Source organism: Budorcas taxicolor, chromosome 1, assembly GCF_023091745.1.
Source record: "Budorcas taxicolor isolate Tak-1 chromosome 1, Takin1.1, whole genome shotgun sequence".
Classification (NCBI taxonomy): domain Eukaryota; kingdom Metazoa; phylum Chordata; class Mammalia; order Artiodactyla; family Bovidae; genus Budorcas; species Budorcas taxicolor.
In genome coordinates, this window is record NC_068910.1 from 46,451,274 (window position 1) to 46,478,859 (window position 27,586).

General features: G+C 43.1%; 2 protein-coding genes across 2 annotated transcripts in view; both read left to right on the forward strand.

Annotated features, from left to right (window-relative positions):
• Window positions 1-27,586, forward strand: part of ULK4 (unc-51 like kinase 4) — a 487,906-nt gene that overhangs the window by 222,739 nt on the left and 237,581 nt on the right. The gene's annotated exons all lie outside the window — the stretch shown is intronic.
• On the forward strand, window positions 13,627-14,774 carry LOC128067783 (chromobox protein homolog 1). Its single transcript, XM_052660879.1, has one exon. It carries the CDS (start codon window positions 13,804-13,806, stop codon window positions 14,359-14,361), a length of 558 nt encoding a protein of 185 aa, XP_052516839.1. The 5' UTR covers window positions 13,627-13,803; the 3' UTR covers window positions 14,362-14,774.

A 27,586-nucleotide genomic window follows, 5' to 3' on the forward strand; every position in this document is an offset into this window, starting at 1 on the left:
GTATTTCTGTTTTGTCTGTTGTGATCTCTCCATTTTCATTTCTAATTTTATTGATTTGATTTTTCTCTCTTTGCTTCTTGATGAGTCTGGCTAGTGGTTTGTCAATTTTATTTATCCTTTCAAAGAACCGGCTTTTGGCCTTGTTGATTTTTGCTATTGTCTCTTTTGTTTCTTTAGCATTTATTTCTGCCCTAATTTTTAAGATTTCTTTCCTTCTACTAACTCTGGGGTTCTCCAATTCTTCCTTTTCTAGTTGCTTTAGTTGTAGAGTTAGGTTATTTATTTGACTTTTTTCTTGTTTCTTGAGGTATGCCTGTATTGCTATGAACTTTCCTCTTAGCACTGCTTTTATAGTGTCCCACAGGTTTTGGGTTGTTGTGTTTTCATTTTCATTAGTTTCTATGCATATTTTGATTTCTTTTTTGATTTCTTCTGTGATTTGTTGGTTATTCAGAAGTGTGTTGTTCAACCTCCATATGTTGGAATTTTTAATAGTTTTTCTCCTGTAATTGAGATCTAATCTTAATGCATTATGGTCAGAAAAGATGCTTGGAATGATTTCGATTTTTTTGAATTTATCAAGTTTAGATTTATGGCCCAGGATGTGATCTATCCTGGAGAAGGTTCCATGAGCACTTGAAAAAAAGGTGAAATTCATTGTTTTGGGGTGAAATGTCCTATAGATATCAATTAGGTCTAATTGATCTAATGTATCATTTAAAGTTTGCATTTCTTTGTTAATTTTCTGTTTAGTTGATCTGTCCATAGGTGTGAGTGGGGTATTAAAGTCTCCCACTATTATTGTGTTATTGTTGATTTCCCCTTTCATACTTGTTAGCATTTGTCTTACATATTCCGGTGCTCCTATATTGGGTGCATATATATTTATAATTGTTATATCTTCTTCTTGGATTGATCCTTTGATCATTATGTAGTGGCCTTCTTTGTCTCTTTTCACAGCCTTTGTTTTAAAGTCTATTTTATCAGATATGAGTATTGCCACTCCTGCTTTCTTTTGGTGTCTATTTGTGTGGTATATCTTTTTCCAGCCCTTCACTTTCAGTCTGTATGTGTCCCTTGTTTTGAGGTGGGTCTCTTGTAAGCAGCATATAGAGGGGTCTTGTTTTTGTATCCATTCGGCCAGTCTTTGCCTTTTGGTTGGGGCGTTCAACCCATTTACGTTTAAGGTAATTATTGATAAGTATGATCCCGTTACCATTTACTTTATTGTTTTGGGTTCGGGTTTATACACCCTTTTCGTGTTTCCTGTCTAGAGAATATCCTTTAGCATTTGTTGGAGAGCTGGTTTGCTGGTGCTGAATTCTCTCAGCTTTTGCTTGTCTGTAAAGCTTTTGATTTCTCCTTCGTATTTGAATGAGATCCTTGCTGGGTACAGTAATCTGGGCTCTAGGTTATTGTCTTTCATCACTTTAAGTATGTCTTGCCATTCCCTCCTGGCCTGAAGAGTTTCTATTGAAAGATCAGCTGTTATCCTTATGGGAATCCCCTTGTGTGTTATTTGTTGTTTTTCCCTTGCTGCTTTTAATATTTGTTCTTTGTGTTTGATCTTTGTTAATTTAATTAATATGTGTCTTGGGGTGTTTAGCCTTGGATTTATCCTGTTGGGAACTCTCTGTGTTTCTGGGACTTGGGTGATTATTTCCTTCCCCATTTTAGGGAAGTTTTCAACTATTATCTCCTCAAGGATTTTCTCATGATCTTTCTTTCTGTCTTTTTCTTCTGGGACTCCTATAATTCGAATGTTGGAGCATTTCATATTGTCCTGGAGGTCTCTGAGATTGTCCTCATTTCTTTTAATTCGTTTTTCTTGTTTCCTCTCTGATTCATTTATTTCTACCATTCTATCTTCTATTTCACTAATCCTATCTTCTGCCTCCGTTATTCTACTATTTGTTGCCTCCAGAGTGTTTCTGATCTCATTTATTGCGTTATTCATTATATTTTGACTCTTTTTTATTTCTTCTAGGTCCTTGTTAAACCTTTCTTGCATCTTCTCAATCCTTGTCTCTAGGCTATTTATCTGTGATTCCATTTTGATTTCAAGATTTTGGATCATTTTCACTATCAATATTTGGAATTCCTTCTCAGGTAGATTCCCTACTTCTTCCTCTTTTGTTTGGTTTGGTGGGCAACTCTCCTGTTCCTTTACCTGCTGAGTATTCCTCTGTCTCTTCATCTTGGTTATATTGCTGCGTTTGGGGTGGCCTTTTTATATTCTGGTAATTTGTGGAGTTCTCTTTATTATGGAGCTTCCTCACTGTGGGTGGGGTTGTATCAGTGGCTTGTCCAGGTTTCCTGGTTAGGGAGGCTTGTGTTGGGGTTCTGGTGGGTGGAGCTGGGTTTCTTCTCTCTGGAGTGCAGTGGAGTGACCAGTAATGGGTTATGAGACATCAAAGGTTTTGGAATAATTTTGAGCTGCCTGTATATTGAAGCTCAGGGGAGTGTTCCTGTGTTGCTGGAGAATTTGAGTGGTATGTCTTGTTTTGGAACTTGTTGGCCCTTGGGTGGAGCTTGGTTTCAGTGTAGGTATGGAGGCATTTGATGAGCTCCTATTGCTTAATGTTCCCCGAATTCAAGAGTTCTCTAATGTTTTCAGGCTTTGGATTTAAGCCTCCTGCATCTGGTTTTCAGTTTTATTTTTACAGTAGCCTCTAGAGTTCTCCATCTATACAGCACCGATGATAAAACATCTAGGTTAAAGATGAAAAGTTTCTCCACATTGAGGGACACTCAGAGAGGTTCACTGAGTTACAAGGAGAAGAGAAGATGGAGGGGGTAGTTAGAGGTAACTGGAATGAGATGCGGTGAGATCAAAAGAGGAGAGAGCAAGCTAGCCAGTAGTCACTTCCTTACGTGCGTTCCATAGTCTGGACCGCTCAGAGGTATTTACAGAGTTGTACAAGGAAGAGGAGAGGGAGGAAGTAGACAGAGGTGGCCACGAGGATAAGAGAGAGGAATGAGAAGGAGAGAGACAAATCCTGCCAGTAACCAGTTCCTTAGGTGTTCTCCACCGTCTGGAACACACAGAGATTCACAGAGTTGGATAGAGAAGAGATGGGGGAGAAAAGAGACAGAGGCCACCTGGTGGAGAAAAAGGAGAGTCCAAAGGAGAAGAGAGTGGTCAAGCCAGTAATCTCGCTCTCAGGTAAACTTGGGTAGTGAAGTTTGGGTTTTTAAATGTACAGAATTGACAACAAAATCCTAAGAGCAAAGATTAAAAATCTGTTTTTGAAGACAATGGTCTGCTTTTCTGGTTGCCTGATGTCCTCTGCCAGCCTACAGAAGTTGTTTTGTGGAGTTTGCTCAGCGTTGAAATGTTCTTTTGAGGAATTTGTGAGGGAGAAAGTGGTCTTCCCGTCCTATTCCTCCGCCATCTTTATGCTCCCCCTTATGTATGTTTAATGACTCATGAACGCTAGGTTTCCTCCAGTTCTGTTCACGTCTAGCATATACTCTAGAATAAACTCTAGCATATACTCTTATACTGGGTATGCCGTGTCATATAGGCATCACGCGTTCCATTTTTTCTTCCATCTCAGAATTAAATCCTCCTTGTAATATGGAAGTGTAGTTTACACCACCTCCTATTTCACGCGAGCATCTTTCAGCAGCACGCTTCTATTTTTAGTGCCTTCTCATCACATGCACCCTGAAATCGAATTCCTGCCAAACCCTGTGTGAGCCGCCTGTGGCTCCTGCCCCACGTCCTCCTCACCCTTTCTTCCCAGCTCTGCTGTCAGCATGCTACCAGCTCAGTTTACTGAATAGACAGTGCGTAGACCTACCTTTCTTCTTCTCAGGACCTTTGCTTCTGCCAGTCCCTCTCCCCAGAATATTCTGCTCCCATCTCCTTGCATGACTGAGTGCATCTCATCCTTCAGATTTCAGAGAGACCTTTCTACCTCATCCAAACTGTGAGGACATGGGCCTGTCTCTCTAGCCTCACCTGCCGTCTGGCACAGAGTACCGTTAGGTGGCCCCCCGTTACATATCGAGTAGCTAAGGTGTCATGCATGATTACTTCTAGTGCAGTGCTAGATTTAACATGCACGCTTCTGAAAGGACTTAGTTAAAACAAGTCCTTTCACTTTTACCACACTCATTGGCCACAGGCTTTAGTCTCTGCAAAAATCCCTCAGTTGGTAGTGTGTTAACTAGAGTACATTATCAGAAGCAGAAAACCTTGTCTGCATCATTCAATTTATGTGTATTTTTTGAGATTTGTTTTATAGCCGAGAATATGGCCTTTTGGTGTATGTTCTGTGGATGCTTGAAAGGAATGTGTATTCTGCAGTTATTGGTTGAAGTGACTCTGTTGGATGGTGGTGCTGTTTGGCTCTATATTGCTGATTTTCTTCCTAGTTATTTTATTAGTTGAGGAAAGAGGGGTGTTTAAGTCTTTAATTGTAATTATGAATTTGTTTCTTTCTCTTGTTTCCCAGTTTGTAGTTCCATGTGTTTGCATCTCTATTCTTGGTTCATACATATTTAGGATTGTTATGTCTCCTTAGTTATTTTAAGTCATTTTATCATTATTTTGTCATTATGTAATATCTGTGTTCCTTTTAATTTTCTTTTCTGTAGAGTGTTAAGTTTTCTGATACCAATATAGCCACACCTGCTTTGTTTTGACTAATGTTTGAAAAGTGTGTCTCTTTCTAGCCTGTTAATGTTTGGCCTCCCTTTATGATTATAGTTTATATGAGTTTTTTGTAGGCAGCATGTAGTTGGGTCATTTTTATTTCTTAATCCATTCTTCAAATCTGTCTTTTCAGTGGTTCATTTAGACCTTTTATATTTAATGTAATTATTGATATGTTATATATTAAATTTGCCATTTTTTTTATTTTCCCCTTTTTTCCCCCAGTTCTCTGTTTTCTTTTTCCTGTGAATTACTGCAGTATTTAATTATCATATCTCCTTAATCTCCTCTAGGCTGTGGCATTTCTTCAGACGTTACATGTTTTGAATGACCTTGGTAGTTTGGAATATTACTGGTGTTTTGAAGAATATTACGTAATTTGAATATGTCCATTTTTTTTTCTCCGGATGAGCTCGTTACGGGTTTGGGGGAGGAACAGCCCAGAGGTGAAGCACTGTTTTCATCACGTCGTATCAAAGGTGTCTGCAGTCAACAAGACCGTCACCGAGAGTGTTAAGCTCGATTAAGGGGCTGGCGTTCGTCAGTTTTCTCTGCTCAAAGGTTACTCCCCCCCCAGCCCCCTCGATTTCTGTGCTTTTCTTTAGGAAGCAAGTCATTAGGCAAGTCTGGCACTCAGAGGGTGAGGATTAAGTTCTAGCTTCTTGAGGACAGAATATCTATACCAATTATTTGGAATTCTCTATACAGATTTTCTCTTTTCCCCATTTAGTTACTCTTTGACAACTTTAAAACTTCTCCCCTAGTTACTGACTCTTCAAGGTTTCTTTTCTTCTTTAATTTACATTGGACATTTGAATTTTTCTAGACTACTCCACTATTAAAGGACATTATCTAAATATTTATTTTCATATATGGACATTTACCCTTCTTCCTAGTTTGGGGTATCTGTGAGTTCTCTCATTTTGTCTGCATTAAGATAACTAGTGTTTAATGGTTCCCCCCTCCTCCTCCCCAGTCACTAACTAGCTCTTGGGTATTTACCAGTCGAACCGATTGTATTCTACTACATTAATTTAAAAAGTCATTAATCGTTGCTTTTTCTCTTTTCACTAGAATTGTGTTCTTGTCTTGGTCTCTTGATGTAGGTGCTTTTAGCCATTCATCAGTTTTCCTCCTGAGAAATAACAGGCATCAGCCAGAAAAACATGCATTTTCCCAGTGTGTGTCAGAGAGACAGTGGAGAGCATTACTGTGTGGGAGTGTGGGCTGCGGCCTGTGGCGATGCGACTGTGGTTGTTCAGCCCGTTGGCTGTCGGGCGCTTCTGGGCATAGGGAAATGGAGCACAGGTCTGGGCCTGAGCGAGCTCACAGTTCCCTGTGGAGGCGGACAGAGCTCGATCGCTCTGTCTCATGGAATGGTGTAAATTGTAACAGAGACACAGCGGGGCAACTCCCTGCTGGGGGAGATCAGCGCCCCTTCCGGGAGGGAAGCACCTTTGTGCCGGGGAGTGCGTTGGACCGTGTTCACCAGCAGAAGCATGTGCTTGCTCTGCTCCGCCCCCCAGAGGGTGGCTGGCAGGCCTCTCCTTCCTGTGCTCAGGTGGCTTTCTGCTCACCTGCCAACATCAGCTGCCAGTGGGTCCTCGTTTCTCTTCCCAGCTGTCTCTTTCAAGGGTTACCTGAGATGCCTCTGTCCCAGGTGCTCATAGCACCCTGTCTTCCTTAATAACACATGTCAGTTGCAGTTTTATGGTTGTTTTGGATGATTAGTTGATTAAAAAAGTCTACCGCTACATTACTGACTTTGTGAAGTGGGAGTGACGTTATATTTGTTTGCCATTGTTTCCCTGCAGTTGGGTTGCTGACTGGCACATAGTAGGTGCTCAGAGAGTGAGTGAGTAAGGGGATGAGTGAGTGAGTAAAGGGATGAGTGGATGTGTAAGGGAATGAGTGGGTGTGTAAGGGGTGGTGGTGGACGATAAGGGAAGGTATTTGGGGTCCACACTGTGAAGGGTTTTATGTCCCTGCCAGGAGTTCAGACTCTGCTTCCCGTCCTCTGTGAGCCTTGGAAGAATGTTAACCAAGGATTTGACATGGTCAGCTTTATTTGAGAAAGATCTGCCCGGGAACCATGTGGAAAGTACATTTTCAAACATGTGAGTGAAACAAGCAATATTAAGTAAATAACTTTTTATTTTTGTAGGTAGTAACCAGTAGTTGTTATTCACTGACATTCCCATTTTAAAAATGCCTTCTCTAAGCAAGCTTTTTATGTGTTAATGTAGATTCTCTCCTGTGCTGTGGGTGGGATGGTGTTGAGAGAGTTTGCACTCATGGTGGGAAAAATATTGCCTCTCCACTGAGATGTCCACATTCTAATTCCTAAAACGTGTGCACATGCAGAGGGAATCTAAGGTTGTAGATGGAATTAAAGTTGACATTTTCTTGGCTTATCCAGCTGGGCCCAGTGTAATCACGGGATTCTTATCTGTTCAAGCAGGAGGCAGGAGGAGTTTTCAGAGTAACCTGATGAGATGTGTAGGACCTAGGTAGCCCCTGCTGGCCCTGGGGCCCCAGGCCAAGGGATACTGCAGCCTCCAAAACTGGAAAATGGAAGGAGATGGCTTCCAGGAAGAAATGGAGCTCGGCTGACATCTTGACATCAGTTCAGGGAGACCTGCCTTGGAGTTCCGACCTCCAGAACTGTGAAATAACACTTCTGTGTTAACCTACTAAGTGTGTGGTCCTACTAAGGGAATACCGTTCACCATAGTTTATAATAAGCCTGCCAGGTAAATGGTCATGAGGAACACCACAGAGCAGTCTTGGTAGAAGCAGCAGCTGAGACTGACTTGGGAATCTGCCTGGATCTTTCCGTGTTTGTGTATTTGGTAGGTGATGCAGATATCCACAGATACTTGATGTTTTCTTACATTAAAATTCACATTGTGATTCTTGATCTAAATCGGTTGCAGCAGAAAGCATGGTCTTGTTATCCTGACGGCTGGCCCTCATGACTCACAGGTTAGTACTTCCTGTCGTGCCATCATTACCCGCCATTTCTAGGTTTTGCCGTAAAGATGATTCATTTTGCTCTCCACGACAGGCTTCTGTTAGAAATACATTACTCATGTGCTCCGGGAGATTGATCACATACGTCTCCCTCCCCCTGTCTGGTCTCCTCAGATGCTCTGTATCTGTTGAGTCACTGGGGTTTTCTTTTACTTCACTATAAAATGTGTTATAGTTTTCCATAGCTCCAGTTGAGCTACAATTAATATTTTAGAGGGTTAGTGTAGAAAGTGTGCAGTGCTGTAAAACTGTTGAGATGGACGGTGGGGGCTGCAGCTGAAGCGAGGCCAGGCCTTTCTCCCTGTGATGGAGGCAGCTCAGGGTGGGAGTGAGGTCACCTGGGACCCGGGTGAATCTTGGTGGGTTTTGCATACTGAGGATTCCTGTCATGTTCAGTGGGTCCACTCAGCCCTCAGAGGCCTTGGGATTTTTAAGGTTCACTAACTTGAGTTCTTTGGAGAGTCAGGGATTGCCAGTAATGAAAATCATGCTTAGAAATGAGTTTGTTTTTTTTTTAAGGAAGTTGTCATTATTTTTTTAATTTAGGGGACTACATTTCAAGAGGCAGGTTTTTGTTTTTCCCTTTTTGCTACTCATCACATTATGAATTGTAGCCTTTACCTCTGTGGAGATCCTCCGCTCCCCTCCCCACAAATCTCTTCAGTTTGTGTTTTGAGGAGTGTGTTTCTTTCTCTTGCCCCTTTTCAGTGATCTAGTGGTAAACTGGTGATCTAGGGAAGGTCACCAGAGTGGAGTGTTTGCCTACGGGTGGTGCTGTCTTCTTACCTGCCCAGAAACCTGCCCCTCCGTACCTCGATGTCTGTGGCCTGGGTAGTGAAGGCAGAGGACGACACAAGTTGGCCGTGCGCTAAGTTCGGTGGTGGTGTCACCAGGACTTGTCTATACGGGAGACTGGACTGTCTGTCTAAAGAACCCAGCCTGGGGTATGCTATGGAAGGAAGGGCAGGGAAAGGGAATTAAGTCTAGAAGACTACACTCTTCTTAAGCTATAAAAGATAGATGTACAATTTGCCATGTTGACTGGCGCAAAGCCCTGCAGGTTTTGATCCTAAGGAGGAAAAGGCCCCCTCTGTGGTCCCCATGGAGAAAAGAAGCCTTGAACCATGTTGAGTGGTCCCCAGGAATCCTTCAGGATGGTCCAGCTGCAGAAGAGTGAGGTCTTCGGTTGTCGATGGATGGTGTGGGGGACGTTAGTCCCTTGACTTTGCCCTGGTGCCCTACCACCGGGTCGGGGGAGAGAGCAGAGCCTCTGGGTGGGACATCCCTTCCCAGTGCCGCCTGAGAACAGGGTGCTCAGTGGATCTCACTCCCAAATCCTAATGGAGCAGTCTGCTTCGCTTAAGCCTGGCCACCAACCTGAGGGGCAGTGAGGAGGACCCGGGTGTGCTGCTGCCTCTGTCTTGAGGTGGAGTTCAGGGATGCTACTAGTAAGACGCAGGACAGGCCCCGCAGCACGAGGCTCCTTGGCTCCAAACGTCAGCAGTGCCCACGCTGAGCAAGATTGCCCCGGGATCTAGCTCACTTACTTTCTTCCTGTGGCTACCGCTGTCACCGTTGTTGGTGACTTTTGTGGCTAGCCGCTCAGTACCTCGGCCGTCTTAGTTCTAACATGCTGTCCATCCCTTGCACTCCCTCATGCGCCCAGCCTGTGGGCACCTGGTCCCCTTGGCTTCAGGCTTCTTTTGGGTTCTGCCAGTAGTCGGTGCTGGCCTGATGAGGGTGAAGGGGATGGGGGGAGAACAAGGTCAGGCACTCCCTTTCCTCATTGCCTCCCGCCTTAGTGGCTGTCCTGGCAGTGGCTGAATTCCATTATAACTTCGCTTCCTGTCCCGGGTCCCCTCTTCTGTGACTCTAGCTCCTCCTGGGCTGTGGCAACACGGTCCTTCCCCTTGTCACTCGGGGCCTAAGGGTGGTCTCTGCTGGCCCCTGGGTGCCTCACCGCCCTGCTGGCTGTCTCCAGCTTGCCTGCTTCACTCTGTGTTTCCTGCTAAGTCCTTTTGAGTGTGCCCCTTGTCATCCGACCTGATCAGTGTATCACGCCTCATCTGATAGCGCTCTCAGTGTCTGCTGCAGACTCCAGATCTTATGTCCAGCTTTCATCTTTCCTTTGGAATCAGAGTCTAGTGTTCACCTGCACACTGGAAATCTCCATATAGGTGCCTTAGAAGTATCTCCGACTTCATGCAGCCAAAGAGGCCTTTGGATTCTGTGCCCACTGCCCTTCCTTACCCACACCCAGACTCTTGCTTCTGTGGTTTGCTCCATCTCTGTACTGTTTACCTCTCTTCATCCATATCCAATGATCCCAGATTGTATTTATTTTATTCTTCTCCCAAACACATTTCCATTTGCCTACTTTTTCCATCTCTGTTACCACCACTGTATCCAGGTCACTGTCCTAGCTTACCTGGATGGCCAGTGTGTCTTGACTTATTTCTCTGCTTCAACGTTTCTTTTTCTTACCATCTGTGCTCCAAATAGCAGCGGCTTTTACCTTCCTAAGATGAAAATGATATATATCCCTCTCTAGTTTAAAACATGCTAGGGGGTCATATCCAGCTGGAAATAAAAACAGACCTCTTTATTCAGACTCACCAAGGCCACATCATCTCTTCCTTGCACCTCTTGCCACCCACCCCATCATCTACCAACCACAGTGGTTGTCTTGTTTTTACATTGTCAAGCTAATATCCACTTGGGATCATTTCCCTGAAATACTTTCCCCTCACCTTGGTATGGCTGGTAAATCCACGCATCATTCAAGTTTAAATCTAATTTCGTGGGAGGTTCTTCTTCCCACCAACCTGGTATTTACTTAGTCACTGTCTCTCCAATCACACGATTTTAGTTCTTAATATAGCCCTTAACACTTTTTGAAGTATTTCTTGGTTCTTTATCAGTTTTGTGTCTTCACTCAGAAACATTTAAGCTCCATGAGAGTAGGAACACTCTCTCGTCTTCAGCACTGAAACCCCAGCACCTGGAAGAATGGGTGACATTACTAGACATTTTATTTTTCTATTGATTGCCTATTCATGGCCTTTGCCCATTTTTGGATATACATACTTATCATTTTCTTAGTATAAGAGCTCTTTATATGTCAGTTACATTAATTTTATCACACATGACCTAAATATTTGCTTGGTTTGTCATTTGATTTTCAGTTGTATTTGTTGATTTTTAGACAGATGTTTTAAATAATTTAGAAGTCATACCTATATATTTTAAGAGTTTGATTTTGATTTTAGACTTTAAAATACTTTTTCCATTTCTGATTTGAAAAACATTTCTCTCTCTCTGTCTTATGGTCATGATTTTATTTTTTTTAACATTAGACTTTTGAATCTACTTAAAATTCACTTAGGAGTGTGATTTGAAATAAAGATCTAAAATTGTTTTTCTCCAATATTGAATGATTTAACACATACTTAGGGTGTTTGGTATATACAAGGTACTTTATGCATGTTGACGTCGGATCCTCCTAACAACCTTATGAAGCAGCTTTCCTCCTCCCCGCTCCCTGACTGTAGCAGTGAAGAACGAGGAGGCACAGGGAGGTTAACTGCTTGCCCAGGATCACAGGCTCGTAAGACTTGGTTCCCTCTTGCTGCAGAGTCTATGCTGTTCACCCTTAGTCTGCTGTCTCTGTCACTATTGGATATTCATTTCTGCCCTGCTTTGTAAGCCGCCCATCCATCTCCACGGTTTGGAAGAAGCCACTTTTACCATGATGTGAAGAGAAACGCATATTCAGGTCTCCTCCCAAACTTTCTTGCCCACTTGAATTTATCCAACCTCTATTTTAGTGACAGTTCCACACTTAAAAATTCAGACTTTCACTTCATCTTTTTCTCATTCTTCCTCTTCAGATGTTTTAGTACTGTTATATATTTTTACTAAAACTCAACTTTATAGAAAAGTGAAAACGTGGACCTTCTCCATTAAGGTTGTTTAAGTTCTGTAAATTCTGGCTTTCTTAGGAAGAACAATGAATAGACTTTTAGCGGCATATGAGGAATTACTTTCTCACGCTATGATGACTCAACTCTACGGCCGCTGTAGGTCAGGGCTTCCCTGGACATGAGGTTATAGTATGAATATGGTTAGCACAAGAATAGCATCTGGTGCCAGAATAGATGCTCAGTAATTATGTTATGAATGTAGAAATGAGGATCATGTGTCAGTCTCTGCATTCTTTTTCAAATTTTCGTTTGTATCCTTTCTGTCAGCTGTACGTATTTAATGAGTAATAATGGTTTTGCTCAAATGAGATGAAGCATTGAAATCTACCCTGTTGTGCCAGTTCCTGCTGGGGAGAGAAGAATGCCACATTTCCAGGATTGCCCTTTGCTCCTCCATGATTATTATTATCACCCCTGGAATGGATTAAGAGAGGCACCAAGATGTCTGATTTCTCTGCAGGGACTTTTCAGAGATGTCTTTTTCAGAAAACTTTCCTCATTAGAGCCTAGGCAGTTGGGGTCTACAAGAAAAAGTTCAGTAACACAAGGCTGTTGTTTCTTCTAAGGGATTGTTATGTGACTCATTGTTCCTGAGAGAAATGAAAGCATCCATTATATGAGACACTAGTCCGTGGAAATGAGGATGGGTAGGGAGACAGAAAGCGTATCATTGGGGAACCTTTTGTTGTACTGAGATTGGCATTACAAGTGGCCCCTTTCCAAAACCGACCTGTAAATAAAATTCCTTACCTTTTATTATGCCAGCATACTTTTCTTTAGGTCAGCCTGGCTGCAGAATGGTTTATGACCTAGAGATGAATGATGTTTTCCCAGGAAGAATTTAATCTGTTCAGTATCTTCATAGAATGTTCCATATGTCAGTATTTGTAATGAATTCCTTATGATGAAGCCTTGGAATTGATGTGCTACCTAGAGGACCGCATTGTTTGCTAATAGATGAGACATTAAAATCCCACTACATGGAGTCATTGTCAGTGCTAATGGTTAATTCTTGGGAAATGCACCCCCCCACATTAAAAATGTCAACTGACTCATGCAGTTCGGCTTGCATCTTGCATGCATGACTTGAGTTCAGTTGAAAAGCGAAAACAAATTTGGACTTTAGTGGCCTGTGGCAACATTCACGTTTTGCAGTGCACTGTATTACTCAGCGGCAACTGAATGTACTTTTTTGTGTGTGGCTAGTTTGTCCATCGTTAATGAAATTTGTGATATTAGTTGCTTCAGAAAAATACACTCACCAAAAAACTAGGGTGGGCCTGTTAATGCGTCTACCAGAAAACAATTGTGTAAATAGTCAACTTAATGGTAATATTACTTTGTACAGTGTTATTTCTGCAGGTACTTCCTCTTTTACATTTCAAATCGAGGGGCCATTCTAGGGTAAAACACTTGCCATGATCTATGGATAGAGTTTGATAAACTCCTAAGCCAAGCCAAGGGTAGTACGAGTTTCTGTTTCGTTGTGTTGTTTTGTGCCTTGACCATGTGTGTACAAAGTATGTACACATTTGCATACTTGTTGACATGCACACATCCACATTTTTCCTTTGATGTTTTCTCAGGCAAACTCACTGCACTTATATTATTGAGCAGAAATAATTTAAGCCAGATAATTTTTATGATGTAAGTATGTAGAGCAATGAGCAATGACTTCCCCCGCCTCGTTAAATGTTACAGTATATTTATGAAAGCCATCACTGCTTTAGGAGTCAAAGAACTTGAAAGAGTAAGTAAATGTGATAGTCTGTTCACTGGAAAAGGAGATAAACTAGAACATATTTACTGGCATTAGATCAATTAGTCCCTGTGACATTTAATCAGCATTTACCTAAGGAAAATCATGAAAAAAATCGTCATGTTCTGATCTCTGCTGGTTTGTATGAGTTTAAAACTCAATGTGGAGGGCCGTTGGCAGGGGCCTGCGGTACGCCGCTTCAGTGAGGGGGCTCGACAGTGGTCACCCGGCTTGTTGCTTTTCTGGTCGCCACTCCCCCGGCCGGCCGGACAAGACCCGCCAGTAGCGCGGCACCGATTCCTCTCGGGCTTGTGGGCGCTGCTCTGAGCGGCGTCATCCTTTATACCAGAAAGCTGGCGGGCACTATGGGGAAAAAACAAAACAAGAAGAAAGTGGAGGAGGTGCTAGAAGAAGAGGAAGAAGAATATGTCGTGGAAAAAGTTCTAGACCGTCGAGTGGTAAAGGGCAAAGTGGAGTATCTCCTAAAGTGGAAAGGCTTCTCAGATGAGGATAACACATGGGAACCAGAAGAGAACCTGGATTGCCCTGATCTCATTGCTGAGTTTCTGCAGTCACAGAAAACAGCACACGAGACAGATAAATCAGAGGGAGGCAAGCGCAAAGCTGATTCTGATTCGGAAGATAAGGGGGAGGAGAGCAAACCAAAGAAGAAGAAAGAAGAGTCAGAAAAGCCACGAGGCTTTGCCCGGGGTTTGGAACCAGAGCGGATTATTGGAGCTACGGACTCCAGTGGAGAACTCATGTTCCTAATGAAATGGAAGAACTCTGATGAGGCTGATCTGGTCCCTGCCAAGGAAGCCAATGTCAAGTGCCCGCAGGTTGTCATATCCTTCTATGAGGAAAGGCTGACGTGGCATTCTTACCCCTCAGAGGATGATGACAAAAAAGATGATAAGAATTAACTTTCTTGAATACCAGCCCCTGTCACATCTGACTGTGGGTTTCAAGTGGGGAAAGAAGGAGTTCTCCTTGTCTTGACACCGTGAAGGTGGCTTGAGAAGATGTCCTTTGAAGAGCCAGTATAGTTTCTGTGCCCTACAGCAGCCCAGGGCTTCAAAGCCGCTCCATGCTGTGCAGTTTGCACACCCATCCCGGTGGAGGGGAAGGAGGGTCAGTGTTTCAAGGCAACCCGTTCTGAACTTTGCTGAAAAAAAAAGCAAAGGGCCTTCTATGAAGGACAAAACGTAGAATGGGATGTGGGAGAGCAAGAGATACTGTAGATCTTCAAAGAGCATCTCCACAACCACACAGCCTTCTTCCCGATAGTGTTAACTCTGCATTTTTACAGCGTAGCATGTGTGTAGTTTTTGGCTATTACTGGTGTATTATTTGGGGTGGGTGGGGTGGGGTGGGAAAGAAGGGAGATGGGTTAGGATCATTTTTGTTAAAATTTGGGGAAACGGTGAAACAAAGGAAAGAACAACTAATGATGATTGGGTTCAGTGTCCAGAATATTGTATCCTTTCAAAAAATGTCCTTGGCAACCTAAATGAGGACTGTGAGAGACTGTTTAAAAGCTGTGAATGCCTGAAACTTAGAAGCCAAGGTATTCCCCTGCCTGAGCTTAATGCTGTTCCCAACCAAGGAATAAAAAGCTACCAAAGCTGCCATTTGGGAGATGGAAACTTGTTGAGGAGGAAAAGTCTTATTGGAGTGTATACACAGGCAGATCATTCTGTCTTAGAGGTGCTACTCATGAAACTGACAAGAAGACCCTTTCTTTTCCTATTGTGAAGTTACAAATATCAGCTTGTCCATCCAAGCCACTGGTGAAGTATTTAGGGAAGGGCAGAGAGTGGTATAGGAGGTAAGTGAGTAGGGAAAGACAAGGGCCGGTGCTCATAGGGTGGAAAACTCTTGGAGCCTGTTTTTTGAACTTTGAAACCATTGGTGGCAGGGTTCAGTCACTGACAGCACAAGTTCAAGAGATGAATAATTTCAAAAGCCCTGGTCTCAGGAGAAGATAAATTTTCATACTGGGGCAGTGGTTCACTTTAAAACAAAACAAGTTTTTTAATCCTAAGAATTAACTAAAATCCAAAACGCTGTCTTGAGTCATGAGATCCATCCGTTGTTGACATCGTCTTGATCTGCATCTAGAACTCCATTGTAATTTTTAGGTGTGTGTTAGGTTTTTGTGAAAACTTTTGTTTAAATGTAAACTTCATATCAACACTGTCAGTTTTTTGTCTTAATAAAACTATATAGATTTATAATCCTAAAAAAAAAAAAAAAAACTCAATGTGTTCTATACCAGAAAATGATAACACCCTAGATTACCAGTTGAAAAAACTTACTGTGTGTGCTAAGTTGCTTCAGTCATGTTCTATTCTTTGCAGCCCCATGGACTGTAGCCTGCCAGGCTCCTCTGTCCATGAAATTTTCCAGGCAAGGATACTGGAGTAGATTGCTGTTCCCTTCTTCAGGGGATCTTCTCCATGCAGGAATCGAACCTGTGTCTGTTACGTCATTGGCAGGCGGGTTCTTTACCACTAGCACCACTTAGTGTTGTCCTTTACATAAAATAGTTGATTTTCCTTTTTGTACAAGTGTTACATTTAGGTCTTCATTGTATAAAAACTAAAATACACAGAAAAGCCCAAAGAATAGAAAATGGCTATAACCGTGTACCCAGAGATAATTGGACTTAACATTTAGTATATTCTGTGTTTGTTTCTGGGCCTCCCTGGTGGCTCAGATGATAAGAATCCACCTGCAATGTGGGCGACCTGACTTCAATGCCTGAGTTGGGAAGATCCCCTGGAGAAGTTCAGGGTGTGTATCTCTCTGTATCATTTCTGTTTTAGATATGAAGTAAATTTCTTTGCATGATTCCAGTATGCATGAATTTTAATTACCATGGTTTAGTTAAGTAACTCCAGTTTCCTAGCAACAACTGAGATTTCACTTATGGTGGTATATAAACTGTGAGCCATTGCATTAAGTACACAGTTCTCTGCTGGCTCTTTAATCAACACTTCACTAAGTGAGTAACAGATGCTACGTGACGGTGAGCGGCCTGTCGCAAAGTCTGTTGGTGATTTGTCGCTGTATGTCAGTTCAGGCTTAGACGGCAAAATGTGTAGTTGTATATCCTCAGCATCTCCCAGTGATAAACCCACGAGATGTTTTATTAATACAAAAGTGGATGATCAGAAAAGAGATTGAAAAAGTTCAGCGGGGAAACAAAAAGTGGTAATTGTGGAAATAAAATTTCAATCAAATGTAAATAGAGTTAGAGAATAAAAGCCTGGACTTGGTGAGGAGCAAGTCTATCAGCGCCATTTTTCCAGTAGCATTTATTTTTTCTTTTTGCTGACTTCACTGTCTTTGTGTGACATTTTGGTCATTCTCACACTATTTCAGACTTTTTTTTGTTATTTTGCTTGTTACAGTGATCAGTGATCTTTGCTGTTGCTGTTGTAATCGTTTTGGGATATCACCAACCATGCACATGGAAGATCATAAACTTGATTGGTAAAATGTTGTTTGTCTTCTGACTGCTCCAGTGACCAGTGGCTCCCCCATCTCTTTCCCTCTCTTCAAGCCTCTCTGTTCCCTGAGAAAACAATACTGAAGTTAGGTTAATAATCTTACAGTGGCCTCTAAGTGTTCAGGTGAAAGGACGAGTCACACATCTCTCAACTTTAAATCAAAAGCTAGACATGACTGAGCTTAGTGAGGAAAGCGTACTGAACCCTGTGATGGGTTGAAAGTTGGGCCTCTTGTCGAACAGCCAAGTTGTGAATGAAAGGAAAAGTTCCTGAAGAATATTAGAAGTGCTACTCCACTGAACACATGAATGCTAAGAAAGCAAGCTGCTTAATTGCTGATGTGGAGAATGTATGAATGGTCTGGATGGAAAATGAAACTAGCGACAACATTCCCTTAAGCCAGAGCCTAACCCAGAGTCATACCCGAATGCTCTTGAGTTTGAGGAAGGCTGAGAGAGGTGAGAAAGCTGCAGAAGAAAAATTTGAAGCTAGCAGAGATGGTTTATGGGGTTTAACATCTTTTAACATAGAAGTGCAAGATGAACCAGCAAGTGCTGATGTAGAAGCTGCAGCAAGTTACCCAGAAGAATCAATAGATTTTCAACGTAGACAGAACAGCCTTCTCCTGGAAGAAGATGTCATCTAGGACTTTCATAACTAGAGAGAAGTCAGTGCCTGACTTGAAAGCTTCAAAGGACAGACAGACTGTCTTGTTAGGAGCTGATGAAGCTGGTGACTTTAAGTCAAAGCCAGTGCTCATTTAGCGTTTCAGAAATCCTAGGGCCCTTAAGGATTAGGCTAAATCTTCCACCTGTGTTCTATAAATGCAGCGGGAAAGCCTGGATGACAGCACATCTGTTTCCAATGTGATTTGCTAAATTTTTTTATGTCTACTGTTGAGATCTCAGGAAAAAATGTTCATTTCAAAATACGTTACTGCTCATTGACAGTGCACCTAGTCACCCAAGAGCTTTGATGGAGATGTACAACCAGATTAACATTGTTGTCATGCCTGCTAACACAACATCGATTCTGCAGCCCATGGATCAAGGAGTAATTTAAACTTTTAAGTCTTTATTTACTTACTTTTGTTTTTGGAAGACAATCACTTTTTTCATAGTCAGATGCAAAGAAAGTGCTTGTTTTCCTTTCCTTGATGACACTTGTAGAGGGGAGGGAATGAACCTGATGAGTGGGAGGCGGGGGCGGGAATATGGATAGAGGATGGCAGACTCTGATGGTTGCTGACCCATAGCTATTCCTCCCCTTCTGCTCTGGTTGGCAGTCATATTCCCCAGCCCCAAGGCATCCGCTTCCTAGTCCTCAGGACCTGTGAATATGTTACCCTTTATAACAAGAGGCGATGCTTCCCAGGTGGCTCAGTGGTGAAGAATCTGCCTGCCAGTTTAGGAGACACAGGTTGGATCCCTGGGTGGGTAAGATCCACTGGGGGAGGAAGCGGCAACCCACTCCAGTATTCTTGCCTGGGAAAGCCCATGGACAGAGGAGCCTGGCGGGCTACAGTTCATGGTGTTGCAAAGAGTTGGACAGGACTCAGTGACCAAGCATGCGTGCATAATAAAAAGGGACTTTGCAGATGGGGTTAGGGCTCTTGAGATGGAGAGACTGTTGTGGAGTGTCTGGGTGGTCCAGTGTAATCACAAAGGCTTTATACGGGAAGGAGGGAGGCAGTAGAGTCAGAAAAGGAGGTATGATGGTGAAAGAGGTTGAAGTGATGTGAAAAGGGAGTATGAACCAAGAAATGCAGGAGGCCTTTAGAACCTGGTTGATACCAGGAGATTTTCCTCTTGAGCGTCCAGAAGGAACTTGGCCCTCTCAACACCTTGACTGTAGCCCTGCTGAGACCCCTTGTGAACATCATCTGAAGTCTTATTCTTTCTAGAAGGCATTTCATAGGGGCTGTAACTGCCATAGGTAGTGATCCTTCTGAAGGGTCTGGGCAAAAGCCATTTGAAAACCTGGAAAAGATTCACCACTCTGGATGCCATTAAGATCATTCATGATTCATGGGAAGAGGTCAAAATACTGATATGAACAGGAGTTTGAAAGAAGTTGGTTCCAGCCCTCATGGATGGTTCCCACTGAGCTCATGACTCAGTGGGAGAAGTAACTGCTGATGTAGCGGAAACAGCAAGAGAGCTAGAAGTGGAGCTTGGAGATGTGATAGAATTGCTGCAATCTCATGATTAAGCTTCCACGGCTGAGAAGTTCTCCTTGTGGGTGAGCAGAGAAAGTGGTTTCTTGAGATGGAATCTACTGGTGAAGATGCTGAGACGATTCTTAAATGACAACAGAGGACTCAGTTGATAAAGGGGTAGCAGGGTTGAGAAGACTGACTCCAGTTGTGGGCAAAATGCTCTCAAAACAGAATGGCAAGCTACAGAGAAATCATTTGTGAATGGGAGAATCCAATGATGCTGCAAAGCTTCATTGTCATTGTAAGAAATTGTCACAGCCACCCCGACCTTCAGCAACCACAGTCATGACCAGTCAGCAGCAATCAACATCAAGGCCACGCCCTCTGCCAGCAAAAAGATGATGACTTGCTGAAGGTTCAGATAGTGGTTAGCATTTTTTTGGTGACAACGTATTTTAAAATTAAGGAAATGGATTGGCTTTCTTTTAGACATAATGCTTTGCACAATAGACTATAGCATGAATGATTTCCACATGCCCTGTTACACCAAAAAAATTTGTGTGACCTGATTCATTGTGGCATTTGTATTTTTTGGTGATAGTCAGAAACTGAACATGCAATAGCTCTGAGTTATGCCTATACCACTGACTGTGGGAAATTTTGCTTGGTCTTTACAGACTTTCTGCTCAGCTTACTAGCCTTGTGCAGTTTCAGAATCCATCAGATGTCTTCTGGGGATAGTGCTTTTGCATTTGAGGTCTCCCAAGTTTCCCATTTGTCATTCCAGCCGTGTACAACCTTTAAAATTGTTGCTGGTTTCTCATGCCCTTCGTAGGTACTGAACTAACTTTCAGCCAGCATCCAGAACCAGCAAAGCCCCTGGGAGGAAAGTATTTGGAAGCATCAGTTCATCCTGGAAAAGTTTTCTACTTTCTGGAATTTTAGTTCAATTCTTGGGGCTCTTGTAGCTCTCCGTTATCTGTACAAATTTGATTTTGTAATTTTTCTGGAGTTTTCTAGGTGTTTTAAGGTGATATTTTTGGTCTATGTGACGTATTATATCCTACCTGAGACAGAAGTATCCTCATTCATTAAATTCTTTTATCTTTTTGAATTTCATCCTTTTGCTTTGTCCGGGTAACTTCATGTTTCCCTTAGCTTTTAAACATTGAGTATATGTGCATTTTTTTGTTGTTGTAGCTATCTAATGCTGCATATTTCCCTCTGATAAATTGAGCAGTATTCCATAGATACTAATATTTTATGTTTTCTTTACCATTATTTTCATAAAACTTTGCAGTTTGGGTCTGTATTTCCCTCAAGGGTTTAAAAATGGCATGTAAGAAAAACTTGTTTGGTTTTTAAGTTAATTAATAGTATTGAATAATTGCAGTGAAGAATTTTTATTTGGGGCAAAATTTATCGACATTTTCTTTCTGGCTGCTATGGTGAATTTTCATGAATTCTCTGTGTATGCTTGAAAATTGTTCTCTCATTCTCTGTAGAGTTTAGCATTTGACATGACAGCTCTAGATACAGCTTATGGAGCGCGTTGTTGTGCATGGCCACACCGGTGTCCTAGCTCAGATGAAAGGAGGTGGTCTGTAGTAACATATTAGTAGCGTGTGTGTCGTCAGCTCTCCTGATTGCTGGAAGTTGCTGCTATGTTATTGGGTATTTACACATTTTTGAAAATATTTATTTTTGTGTATTTGTTTGGCATTGCTGGGTTTTCGTTAGGCATGTGGGAACTTCAGCTGTGGCGTGTGGGGTCTAGTTCCCTGACCAGGGATCGAACCCGGCCCCCTTGCATTGGGAGTGTGGAGTGGTAGCCGCTGGACCACCAGGGCAGTCCCTTGGGTGTTTGCATATTAGTAATCATTATGAACTTATTACATTTTGTGATCTCTAGTTGAAATTGTTTCCTTGTTATCTTGTCTTTTATGTTTTTTGTTGTTTTTCTTCAGACCTTAATACAAAGTTAGGATAGAAAACTGGTATCAATTTATGTCTGGTGATCATATACTGTTCCCCCCACCTCTTCTTCCATGGATACCATTCTTTCTAAATAAGAATTTTTCCTCCCAAATTCTTTATTTCTTGATAGTGTCCATCAGGATTTGGCCCAGAGACTCATTTAATTAGCAAATTGTGATTCTATTTAAGCTTTATATCTTTTTCATCATGACACATTATGCAAATAAACATGTCTTGGAAAGAATATTTGAAGCCCCACCTGCCTGTTTGGACAGGCACTTCTGTTCTCTGCAGAGTCCAGAATGAACAGCCTCTCCCATCTTCCTCTGCAGTGTCCCATGACAGGATGCGTGATTGTTGATAGTCATTTGCGTGCCCCTCGGCAGATCATGTGATTGTTCGCAACTCATGCACTCGAGGACTCACAACTAGATGGCTGTGCAGGAGTGTTTCTCTGGAAGCAAACAGTCCTGCACGTCTGGTCATTAATAACACAAGACTCTGAATAGGATAGCGGCGCATCACAGAGCGAGAGGGAGGGCAGGCGTGGGGGCTGAAGGCCTTAGAAGGTAAAGTGGCCAGTAGTGTGGGAGCCACCAGCTCCTGACGGGGGGATGACTGTGGCTCCCTTTCAAGTCTGGTCTAGGAGGAGCTGCCTGGCTGAACGTTGTCTAAGCAGGTAATACATTACTGTTGAATATGACTCTATAATTAGAGTGTAACATTCTCCTCCCAAATAAATATAAAACAAAGTATTCATCTCTCTGAATGGTTACTTCCTGATTGCTAGAATGGGTAAAATTTTAGATGATCCATCTCATCTTATTAATCCCACTGGGTTTCATAGTAGAAAATAAACGAGACTTGTTTATGCTTGCAGATCAAATTACTGTAAAAGGTTGTTTCAATAGACAGAGGCGAGATCATAATAAAATAATTTGGTAAAAATGGGAGCTAAAGTATGCTTAATGGAACATGATTAGATTTAATTTTCTTACTATTTCCATCATTAAAGCTCCATTATCTTTTCTGAGACCTCATTTAGGCTTCCGGCTACAGCGCAACTCTGAGGCATTTCTGGGGAGCACACAGAAGCGGGCAAGTTCCATTAAAAAACAAAAATAGCTAATAATATGTTCTTCTTTCATTTCTGCTATTTGATATCAGCATCTCACATCCAGAATATCATATATCCTCTTTCTAACCTCATCTCTTGAAAGCCGTATGTATCGTTATCTGAGAGTTTTCAGACAGAAGTTTGGTGTTATAGTTGAAAACAAAAACTCAGACATACTGATGACTGTCCCTGAAGTGCAGAGGCTCTGAGAATTCATAAGAGTCCCTCTGGTTATCCCTGTACCATCAAGTATATCCACGGCTAAATCATATTTGTAGATAGTAACAGAATCATTAGTAGTGTTAGCCTTCTGCTCATGGTCGAAGGACAGTTAGGAGTCCATTTGCCTTAAAAAACCTCCAGAAGGAATTGCCCCCTCTGTTTCCTGTAACTAAAGGGTGAGAATTGACCTTTCCAGCCAGAGAGGTAGAATGTAGTGCACTTAGACTTGGTCTGAAGTCAGAGGTCCACAGGGTAGAGGCCAGGTGATGAAGGATGAGCTGAGCTGAGCTGAGCTGAGCTGGAGTGAGCCCTGTGAGCTGCCCATGAGGGCGACATGTCACCACTCCTCCCCACTGTGTGCAGAGATGATGTAACTTACGTCCATGAGTCATTGTGACAGTGTATTTCTAGTTTGCTTTTAATTCCAGTGAATTCTCAAGAAATCAGTATCCTGGGCACTTAGCATAAGGCAAAATTTAGTGTGGATTGCAAAAGTCTAGGGGCTTCCCAGGCAGCTCAGTGGTAAAGAATGCGCCTGCCAACGCAGGCGACATGAAACACAGATTCAGTCCCTGAGTCAGGAAGATCGCCTGGAGGAGGAAATGGCAACCCACTCCAGTATTCTTGCCTGGAAACTTCCATGGGCAGTGGAGCCTGGCGGGCTGCAGTCCAGGGGGTTACAAAGAATCAGGCAGAACTGAGCATGAGCGCATGCTACATGTGGCAGCACTCTTAGCTGAGTGTTGAGAGTGATTGGCCTCAGTGTGTGCTTGTAACATCTGACGTCTCAGCTGCACGTTCCTAAGTCACAGGGTCTCTGCTCTTCCTCAGATTCTAGGCCTCCCCAAGGCCGCTGTTTCTTCCTGCCCAGCTCCGTTCTAAAATCTCCTTCCTAAAGTCTTCCCTCATCATCTCAGTTTTTCAAGGTCTCACTTCCTGGGATGCTAAGAGCGGGACTTGCCTTCGACATGGCACACTGCCCCTTAGCCTGTTCTGTCTGCCCTGCCCACCCACTGGATGGGCAGCTCCCCAGTGGCAGGTGTCTTGGGGCACGTTTGGGGCGCTTCATCAGGATCCAGGGCGGGCCTGGCATATACTGGTCTTCAGTACAAATTGTTGAAGGAGTGACATTCAGTTGTGTGTGGAGGAGATTTTTCATTTTTTACCTTCTTCAACATAATATACTCTATTTCTGTAATACAGGAGGTTATCAGTTGGGCAGACTACTCAAAATGATGAATAACCAACAAATGGTTCACGTAGTACTTGGTAAACATAGTTTTGTGTGTGTCTGTGTGAGTGTATGAATTTGTAGGTTTTAAAATTTATGCAGTGTCACATTAAAACCTTTTTTTCTTCAGTGTGGTATCTTAGAATCATTCATTTATTCTCTTCAAGTTAGTTTTGTTTTCTGTGTTATAAAACCCTGTGATTAAGAGGACAGTAATTCATAAACGTACTCTTTTCTCCCTCCCTTCCAACATTTACGTGTCAAAGTTGGTCTTCATAGTAACTCAGCTGGGTTCTGCTCTGTGGGATCCTTTTAGGGGTCTAAAGAAAAGCAAGATTCTGAGGATTTTTCTTTCCACCTTATATCACAACTTTGTGTTGTTCTTGGGTTGATCAGTGAGCGTTCTGGGGATGGGTGGATGGGGGATGCCAGTCTAGCGCTAAAACTGATGGAGTGTCCTTTGCCATTTGTTGTTCAGTTGCTCAGTCATGCTGACTCTTTGCAACCCCATGGACTGCAGCACACCAGGCCTCCCTGTCCTTCACCATCTCCCAGAGCTTTCTCAGACTCACGTCCATTGAGTTGGTGATGCCATCCAACCATCTCGTCCTCTGTTGTCCCCTTCTCCTCCTGCCGTCCATTTTTCCCAGCATCAGGGTCTTTTCTGATGAATCGAGTCTTCACATCAGGTGGCCAGAGTATTGGAGCTTCAGCCTCAGTCCTTCCAATGAATATGCAGAGTTGATTTCCTTTAGGATTGGACTGGTTTGATCTAGGCCATAATCCACTGAGAAATATTTGAGATGGTGCAGAACGGTTTTGGATTATAATCACAAAGCTTAGAAATTGTTATCATTTGACGTTGTTTAACCTCTCATTCATCTGTAAAGACATAGCATTGGGTATGTTAGGGAACAGAAAGACCTTAGCTTGAGTCTCCACGCAGATCATTTCTTCCCGGGAATCTGTCTGCATCCGCAGAAGGCAGTGCTTGCCCCGCTTTCCCCGGCCCCTGCTGCTGCTGGCTTCCAGTGGAGCTCACAGCCCTGCACCTGATGAGGCAGCCGCTGGGCACTCTGCCCCTCAGAGCCGCCCTAGGGGAAAGGCTCCCTGTCATCTGTGAGACATCATGGCTTTAGACAGCGTGTTTCCAGCTGTCTGAGGTTTTGCCTCTTTCTCTGCCCTTGTTGGATCTGGTGACAGTGACTTGGATGACGTGGCTCAGAGTCATTTCTCTCGGCCTCTCTGGTGGAAGGCAGAGCCCTGCTTGTTTTGTTGAACTCCAGAGCATAGTTAATGTGAAATGTTCAGAACTGGAGCTTCGTGAATGATTTCTCCTGCCTCCTGAACAGTTGTGTTGGGCTGTTGGTTAGCTTAACCTGCTACTTGTGCTCTGAGAGATGAGATTCTGAGTTTAGCCAGTAAGCCTGGAAAATAATGAAATCCAGGCTTCCGAGAATGGGCTCCATGTGCCTCTGAAGCCCAGGGGCATCTCCCAAAGATAAGCACCCCTTCCTTGTTCACCGCACGCCAAGACAAGTTCATGATGTGCATCCCAACAGGAGTAAAGGGTTCTTGCAAGAACAAGAGCTCTGTCTCTGTGCTCCTCTCTCTGAAACGCTGGTCAGGGTTTACTGGGAGGCACCCAGAGGCTGGACTTGTGCTGGGACTATGACTCACTTTTTATTCCGGGTGGAGGTGAGCAGCTGCCTGGTGATGCAGAGACTTCTCGATCTGACACTTGCAGACGAGGGCTTATACCCCCAGCTCAGCCCGCCTGGGTTCACTTTTCTTCTTGGGAAAATATTTTCTGACTCTCCTTTCTTCCTTCCCATCCTCTCTCCCTCTCTAGTCTGTCTCCCTTCTATCTGCCCTCCCTCCCATCCTTCTACCCTCCCCTTGTTCTTAGGACTCATTCTGATTTTTTTTTTTTCTTAGACTTGCATGAGAAAAATTTAATGAAGCCCATTTGACATCTAAGCCCTTCAAGCTGAAGTTCATTTATTGAGCTATAGGAGTTAAAAATACGAAAACACCATAGCTTCCCCTTTCCCCTCCTCCTCACTCCCTCATTCCTGAGCTCCAGAGACGTCTCCTGGACTGGTGGGACTGTTGCACTCATGCAGAATCAATGCCATGACCAAATGGGCACTCTGCATAGAACAAGGGCTGCCAAGGGGGTTTGTCCCAGAATAGATAATAAAGGGGAGGGTCGGCTGATGTCTCAAGGCTCTTAGACCTCCAGTCTGGCTTGGCATATAGAATTAATTTAAGTTCTCATTCTTTTCGACTTCAGAAATGGACACTGACCAGTTTACCGTCACTTTCTCCCCTGGTCAAGTTGGTCAGTCTCCTGGCACTTCCTGTTGCCTAGCCCATGCCGTGCTTATGTTCAGGGTCTGCTGGTTTATTGATCCTGTCTCTCAAACCTTTACCCAGCAAAAGACCCTTTGATCCCCCTATGATGGTCCAGCATGACCCACACTAACATTGCCCAGTTTATGCTTGAATCTAGGGAATCTTCCAACTCTAGTTAATTTTTTAAAATGCCAATAAGGGCACAAAATCCCATTTAGAAGATGAAAAATTCCTGAAATGATTTCATCCCATTGCATGCTGCCAATTTATTCTCCAAGATGTTATAGTTTTTATCACTGTGTGGCCCAAAATGAGCTTATTGAATTTTCCAATGTGTTTATACAAGTATTGCTGTTACTAACTAGAGTTTAAGAAAAGGAAAACTGATTGCCCTCCATTATGGAGATTGATAACAGAAGTGTGCAGCAAATTCTGGGGTGAGTGACAGAGATCTGGACTGCCTTATGCTACTGATTTTGAACATCACATATATATGTTTGGAGTTTCCCTGGTGTCTGATTTGTTACATGCTCAGAATAACTTTTTGGGAAAAGGTGCTCTTTGTTGAACATCTATGCTATGTGAAGTGGCTTGGTTCTTCTATCTTCTCTTTAGAGATGGCCCTCTGCAACAAAAACTGGTTGAAAAATCCTATCAGATCCAGGAAGTATTTGCTTTGGGGGCCTTGGGGTCACTAGGCATTTTGCTAAGGTTTCTCATTTGCTCAGTGGTAGCCCACCTACCACTTGCTATTGAAGGATAAGAGCTGACCTGTCAAAGAAGGTGTTAAGGACAACTGAGTCTACAGCCCCCGGCAGCAGTGCTTCAGGTATGACTTGTGCAGTGTGCACACAAATTTTATCTGTTTTAAAAGCTCCCTCCTTGAGTCTCCATACCCTGATGTGATCTTTATTATTTTTTTTAAAGTATAGTTGATTTACAGTGTTGTGCCGATTTTTTTGCTGTACAACAAAGTGATTCAATTATATATACATTCTTTTTTGTCTTCTTCCCCATTATGATTTATCATAGGATATTGAATGTAGTTCCCTGTGCTATACCTACTGTGTGGGCCTTCTTGTTTCTCTAGTCTGTATAAGTAGTTTGCATATGCTAACCCCACACTCTCCCTCGGTGCCTCCCCAGCCCCTGCGGCCACAAGTCTATCGTCTGTGTCTGAGAGTCTGCTCCATAGATTGGCTCATTTGTGCCATAAGTAAGTGATACATTTGTCTTTCTCTGACTTCTCTCTTAGTATGGTGACCTCTGGTTGCATCCATGTTGCTGCAAATGACATTATTCCATTCTTTTTTATGGCTGAGTAGTATATGTACCCGGAGAAGGAAATGGCAACCCGCTCCAGTGTTCTTGCCTGGAGAATCCCAGGGACGGGGGAGCCTGGTGGGCTGCCGTCTGTGGGGTCGCGCAGAGTCGGACACGCCTGAAGCGACTTCGCAGCAGCAGCGGCAGCAGTGTATGGACCACATCTGCCTGATCCATTCCCTGGTTTGATTTTTCAAGTGGTGCGGGCAAAATGAGGTAATGGAAAAGGAAGACACACTTCTGAGTC

Bases quoted from the DNA above. Each gene is read 5' to 3' on its own strand.
- LOC128067783 (XM_052660879.1), top strand. From the start codon at position 13,804: ATGGGGAAAAAACAAAACAAGAAGAAAGTGGAGGAGGTGCTAGAAGAA.